We start from the raw sequence: 6,053 nt of genomic DNA on the forward strand, positions 1-6,053 counted from the left end.
AGTTGCTGTTTTTTGTAGACTTGAACGTAAAAATAATTATTAATTTATTTAACTTTCGTTCTTCTTGTACTTCTCGTACTTCCTTATCTGTCAAACAATTTGTTGACATTTCCACTTTTCCGAATCAATTTTCCAAAGAATGTAATCAGCCCCATTTAAGTGCCCCCATAATGAACAGTGGTGAAAGTGAGTCCGAATCGAGTAATTCCGGCAGTGAGGACAAGTCAACAATCATCCACAAAATCCTTGGCGAAATGAAAAGTGAATTCAACAGCCCCCGAGCTGACGACGCCCCCAATACCAACGACGAAGAAAAACCCCGAATTATTCTCTCCTTTAAAAAACCTGCTTCGGATGAGTCGCCCCCAGTTGGGGGGCGGCGCTCCCTCCGTTACAAAAACCCGGAGGAAAAGCCCGAATTGAAACGTTCTGCAAGGAGGCGCAGTAAAGACTGCTCCGAGTCGGTTTTACAGAGCGCTATTGCACGTAAAGAAAAGTCCTACAATGAGTCAAATAAGCCCCAAAGACTTACAAGACAATTGAAACCGACTCAGAAAATTTTAGAAAATTTAGCGTTGGCTAAAATGGAAAAGAGTCGGTTTTTTGAATGTGAGGAGAGCGAAAGACTTGTAAGAAAACACAAACATAAGCATAACAAGTGTCGGAGGCTGAAAAGGGCCAAATTGGGGCAAGGGGACAGCGAGAAAGAGACTGATTCGGATGAAGGGGGCTGTCGGAGGCCGAGGAGCGAAAATGTGGACGAAGGGGAGGAGTTGGAGGGGGCCAAAGACACGTGCTTGTGTCGGAGAAGGACGAAGTTTTTTCTCGCAACGAATGAAGGTAAAAGGGGGCTCTGGGCGTTTTTGACACTATTTTCATTTTTTTTTTTGACTTCATCTTTGTTTTTGACAGAAATTATATTTATTGGTGTTTTTGACAAAAATTTAAATTTTTGTATTTTTTGACTGTTGTTTATGACAAAGCTTTAGTGTTTTTGACAGTTATGTCACAGTTTTTGACAACTCATTGTTTTCCTCTCAGAGACGGCCTACTGCGCCGCCGTGGACAGCATCGATGATAAATTGATTGGTTGTGGTCGCACTGTAGCCACGAAAGACTTGATGTTGTTGCGACCTTCAACCCGTGTTCCATACACGATTTTTTGCGATTTGCATAAAAGTCGTCTCTTGCGTCATAATTGTTGTCCAACGTGTGGTATTTTTTGTACACAGGTAAGGTAGTAGAAAAAATAACGTATGCAACTCGCCGAATTTTTTGTTTGGATTTAAGGGACGTTTCGTCCAATGTGAGAACAAACATCAGTATCATAAAGACTGTCAAAGTGAAGTTGATTGTTGTCCACATTGTGGTATTTCTGGTATTTCGTATCAAGTTGATATCGTAATGCAATTGGGGAAAAAACCGGTTTTTTTGCCCGTACAAAAAGCGCAATAGTAAGTTGATTTTGAAACAACAAAACCAATTTTTTTAATGTTAATTAATATTAGGTAGATAGTTTTTTTTTGTTTCCAGAAATGGAGCCACTTTTTGTATAATATAAAACGATTTGTGGTACTAGAATTTATGTTTCTAGCTTAAAAAAGTTTAATTTTTTCGAAAAATTTTTAGTATTACGGCAAGAATGACATTTTCGACTTTAAAAACAGAAGAATCCAAATGTATGACGCCACCTTTGATCCCAATCGGATCGTTTGAATTTGACAATTCATTCGAATATGGCGACGAAGTGTACGAAATGAACGAATTAATTGTCGCTGTTAAAAATAATGCACTGGAAAAAATTGCCACGATTTTAGGTGAGACTAAACCGATACAGCTATTTTTTGTTTTTGACATAGTATTAGTGTTTATTGGTTTTGACAATAATTGGACAATTGTACTTATTTTTATTCTTTGTTTTTGACAACACAAATTCTGTTTTTGATTTAAATATTGTTGTTTTTGACAACAGTGTTTTTGTTTTTGACAATTGTAGGTTCGAAAACATTGGACGTCAACAGCAAAATCCCAGAATGCCAAGACGGTACAATACTCCATATAGCGGCCGAAAAAGGCAATGTTTCAATTGTCCATATGCTGGTCGTAGCCGGGACACAAACCGATGTTTACGACAAAGATCAAAACACACCGTTAATGGCGGCCGTAATGGCCGCCAATAACGAAACTGTCCGTTATTTAATAAAAACAGGCGCCGACATCCATCTTAAAGTAAAAAAAATGCCAAAACAAAATATTTTTTTTAAAAACAGTCGGTAATACAGGGCACTGACGGCATGACAGCACTTCATCTAGCGGCAAAATGTGGTAATTTACACGCATGTCAACTACTCGTTGACAACTCGCCACGTAAAGCTGTCAATTGTCAAGATGACGGCGGTTGGACACCCCTTGTATGGGCGTGTGAGCATGGTTACGGCGACGTTGCCACATTTCTGATTAACAAAGGGGCGGATCCGTCTGTACGTGACGTTGAACATAATGTTGCACTTCATTGGGCTGCGTTTAGTGGAAGTTGTCATATTGCCGGTCTCTTATTGGATAAGGGATGTGACGTCAATGCGGTTAACGCACATGGTGACACCCCCTTGTATTAAACCACGCCCCCTCGTAATTTTAACCAATCAAATTTACCATTTTTAGACATATCGGTGCACGTCAAGATATGTACGATTGTAACGTTGTTTTATTGGCGCGTGGTGCTGACGTCACACTTTTAAATAAAAATAACGAATCGCCATTGGATTGTGTACCGGCTGGTGGAGATACATACAGTGTGATTGCGTTAAATGTGACACTCGGTGGCGCCTACAATAGTCAAAATGTCGTTTTGTGCAAGTAAAAAACCAAAAGTTATTAAATTCAATCTAGGGGAATTTCGTTCCAGTGATATTACCAAAGGACGGGAAAGTAACCCGATTCAGTGTTACAATAGTGTTGACAATGCCACCAACCCTAATGATTTTAAGTACGTGACTAAAAATTGTATAACGTCAGATGACGTGAAAATCGAGGCGAAAATCACAGATTTACAGTGTTGCCAATGTGAGGAACGTTGTGTCACTGATGATTGTCAATGTGGTAAATTATCGTTGCGTTGTTGGTACGATGAGGAAGGTAAATTGATTCCCGAATTTAATTTTGGCGGTAATTTCACTCTCACATCTTATTGCGAAATGTCGAGGTCATTTGTGTAAATTCGTAGATATTCCAATGATTTTCGAATGTAACGACAGATGTCAGTGTAACGCAATCACGTGTAATAATCGAGTCGTCCAAAAAGGGCCCAATCAAAGATTTGAATTGTTTAAAACACTTGATAAAGGGTGGGGCATACGTACGCTCCGCCCCATATCACGTGGTAGCTTCATATGTGAATACATTGGTGAGATTATCACGGATTCTGAAGCTGATAAGCGTGAAGATGACAGTTTTTTATTCGATTTGGAGAATCGAGTGTGCAAGAATGAGGCAAGTGTCAATTTATGTGTAAAAATGGCGCTTATTTTGCCATTTCAGGACGTAGATTCCTATTGTATCGACGCAAAATTCTACGGTAACTTTGCGCGTTTTATCAATCATTCCTGTAATCCCAATTTGACATCTGTCAAAGTTTTTATCGATCATCAGGATTTGAGATTTCCAAGGATTGCTTTTTTTGCAAATCGGGATATTTCAAACGAGGAGGAGTTAAGTTTCGATTATGGAGAAAAGTTTTGGTTGGCCAAATATAAGTTGTTTTCGTGCCTTTGTGGCAGTTTGGAGTGCAAGTATTCCGAGGATACGATTGGAATGAGGACTTAAGTTTTTGAGGATAGGATTTGTTATTTCTTGCCAATTAATTCCATTGTAAACGACTGATTTCGTTATTTATTTGTGTTTTGTAAGTTTATTTATTTGGAAGGTTTAATAAAACAATTGAAAGTATAATTGGTTGTTTATTTATAATTACGTGAATGTATATAACACGTGATCAGTAGGCCACCTCAGTATACTTGATTATGTAAAATAATCCATATAAAAAAACAAATGCTAATACCTATCTTAACAAATAAATACGTAACAAAATAACAAAATAAATCACAATGTTGTTAAGCATTTTTTTCAAAAACCGGTCAAATTTGAAATATCTGGAAGCCCAAAACGTGATTGTGGCGTGTCGTATTCTAAAAAGGCTCATTATGTGCAAAAATCGAGTGCTCAGTGTACAAGGCACACTATGATTAGTCGAAAGATATGCATCTACGTGATATTATTTCGTTCAAACAATTGACTAATAGGGAGACGAACAAAGTGCTCGGAGCAAAAAATTACGTCATTATTGCAATACAATTTGGTAACGAAATTTACCAAAAGGGAGATCGCGCCAAAGCGTTGTTTTTGTACTTAATTCTATCAAATCAAATTACAGTTTCCTGTAATTTTACTGTATCGTATAGTTGGTAATAAGCGGTTGTAACTCGCGCATTTGTACCTCGTCACTTACACGAACATATCCCCAAAGTTTCATCGCTTGATCACAGCTGTCTTCGATGTACTGGATTTCGGAAAAATTGAGTTCGGTGCGCCACCGAAACGGGGCGTTTTTCGTATCACGATGCGTACTTGAGACACCACCAGCGTCTTGTTTCGTATGCGAATCGAGAAAATCTCGAACAGCTGGATGGAAATACAAACCGAAAAAATCAAATAGGCTGTGGACGTGGCCGTAGGGATCGGCGCAAAGGTCCTCGTAACGAATGGCCCTGAAATGTTGGTAATGCAGAAAGCTGTTTTTACACAGCTATGTTTTTATTGCGCCATCTGTGCACCAGTGGCCGAACTAACAAACACGGGGACGTTCTATTTCGTACCCTAGTCTATAGTCTTCCGTAGTCTGTTTTTTTTTTGCCATTCAATCAGAGTGAAAGGTTGTAGAAAAAAATTGATATGTATGTCGCGGTGAAAGTACTCACCTGAACCGATCCGGATACAGTTTTTTCAACTGAATAGCAGCACTATAATCAGCTACCATATCAGCGCACACCAAGTTGGGTTTATCACAATCTGGGGCCCCCGGACACCAATTTCGGTGCTTCCTTGATTGAAGAGTGCCCCTGGGGTCCCTCACCAAAAGTAGCACTTTGACGTTCAACCTGCAACAAAGTGTGACTTTGGGGCTAATTTTGGTCATCAAGGGGGTTACTTTGGGTCCTTGAGGAGCTCCTCAACGAGCCTCAAACGCATCCTGACTGTTTTCATCGACTGAAAGGGGAAAACTTGACACAGTTGGCTCAGAAATCGACTGTTGAAACAATACTGGGGAAAAGCTTCGCACAAATTCCATAACCTCCGATTATGGATAAATAAATAAGTGTGCTCTTTCCCGAACTCGAGATAATTCTCCATGTTCGAGTAATCACAGTTGAGGAGATTTTTCAAGTTGGTGAGGGCGGAGTCCGCGTACGGGGGCCCCCTGATTTGGACAATCCCGTAGTCTAGAAGGGGCTCATAATGGTAGTAGTTCCCCGGGACTGCGTTCAGTACATCCCCCAAAAAAGTGGACCCGGAGCGCCAAGTCGTCACAATGATCGTCCGAAGGGGGCTGCCGCCGCTCACCGGTGTGTAATCACTTAAAGACTTGCCTGTCGGAAAGGGGTAATCCCTGAGGGCCAGTTCGTTGTTTTGTTGTTGCATCTTGACAACGTCTTTTAAGGTTATGTGGGACACGTTGGGGCGGTCGTCGTCGAATGGGGGGTACCTGGGGGCCTCCTTTTGATTGAAAACGACCAAAAGGAGGCACACACTTGCTAGAATCGCCAAAGCAGCGATTTCATTGCGACGGAACATTTTTTTGTCACGACATTGCAGGTTATGTGAATTGTCACTGAAGAGAACTGCATTACCGGCCAATTTTTGTGGGAGGTTTTTTAGTGGTTGGTTGGAGTGGGGCTAGGCCAGGGCCGGAATGTTTATAAAACAATCACTGCTTATCAGAGTAAACAATTGTTTGTTAGTAATCAATTTTTATGGCGCATTTAGCATAATTGAATTAT

General features: G+C 40.3%; 2 protein-coding genes across 2 annotated transcripts; one reads left to right on the plus strand and one right to left on the minus strand.

Annotated features, from left to right (window-relative positions):
* Window positions 1-19: 19 nt before the first annotated feature.
* On the plus strand, window positions 20-3,948 carry LOC661193 (histone-lysine N-methyltransferase EHMT2). Its single transcript, XM_008200482.3, has 10 exons — window positions 20-840; window positions 1,042-1,232; window positions 1,291-1,454; window positions 1,630-1,817; window positions 1,997-2,229; window positions 2,283-2,608; window positions 2,662-2,856; window positions 2,906-3,165; window positions 3,224-3,489; window positions 3,538-3,948. Exons 1-10 carry the CDS (start codon window positions 171-173, stop codon window positions 3,820-3,822), a joined length of 2,778 nt encoding a protein of 925 aa, XP_008198704.1. The 5' UTR covers window positions 20-170; the 3' UTR covers window positions 3,823-3,948.
* Window positions 3,944-5,926, minus strand: LOC661137 (carbohydrate sulfotransferase 5). Its single transcript, XM_967318.5, has 3 exons — window positions 5,204-5,926; window positions 4,974-5,153; window positions 3,944-4,763 (listed from the first exon to the last, which is right to left on the minus strand). The coding sequence occupies exons 1-3, from the start codon at window positions 5,845-5,847 to the stop codon at window positions 4,442-4,444; spliced, it is 1,146 nt and encodes a 381-aa protein (XP_972411.1). The 5' UTR covers window positions 5,848-5,926; the 3' UTR covers window positions 3,944-4,441.
* Between the last annotated feature and the right edge of the window lie 127 nt (window positions 5,927-6,053).

This window comes from Tribolium castaneum, chromosome 7, assembly GCF_031307605.1.
Source record: "Tribolium castaneum strain GA2 chromosome 7, icTriCast1.1, whole genome shotgun sequence".
NCBI classification, from domain to species: Eukaryota; Metazoa; Arthropoda; class Insecta; order Coleoptera; family Tenebrionidae; genus Tribolium; species Tribolium castaneum.

Excerpts from the sequence above, each read along its gene's own strand:
- LOC661193 (XM_008200482.3), top strand. The coding sequence starts at position 171 with ATGAACAGTGGTGAAAGTGAGTCCGAATCGAGTAATTCCGGCAGTGAG. Across the intron at positions 841-1,041 it reads TTTTCTCGCAACGAATGAAG|AGACGGCCTACTGCGCCGCC; the intron begins GTAAAAGGGGGC and ends TTTTCCTCTCAG. Across the intron at positions 2,609-2,661 it reads GCACATGGTGACACCCCCTT|ACATATCGGTGCACGTCAAG; the intron begins GTATTAAACCAC and ends TACCATTTTTAG.
- LOC661137 (XM_967318.5), bottom strand. The coding sequence starts at position 5,847 with ATGTTCCGTCGCAATGAAATCGCTGCTTTGGCGATTCTAGCAAGTGTG. Across the intron at positions 5,154-5,203 it reads GAGCTCCTCAAGGACCCAAA|GTTGAACGTCAAAGTGCTAC; the intron begins GTAACCCCCTTG and ends ACTTTGTTGCAG. Across the intron at positions 4,764-4,973 it reads CTGTATCCGGATCGGTTCAG|GGCCATTCGTTACGAGGACC; the intron begins GTGAGTACTTTC and ends CCAACATTTCAG.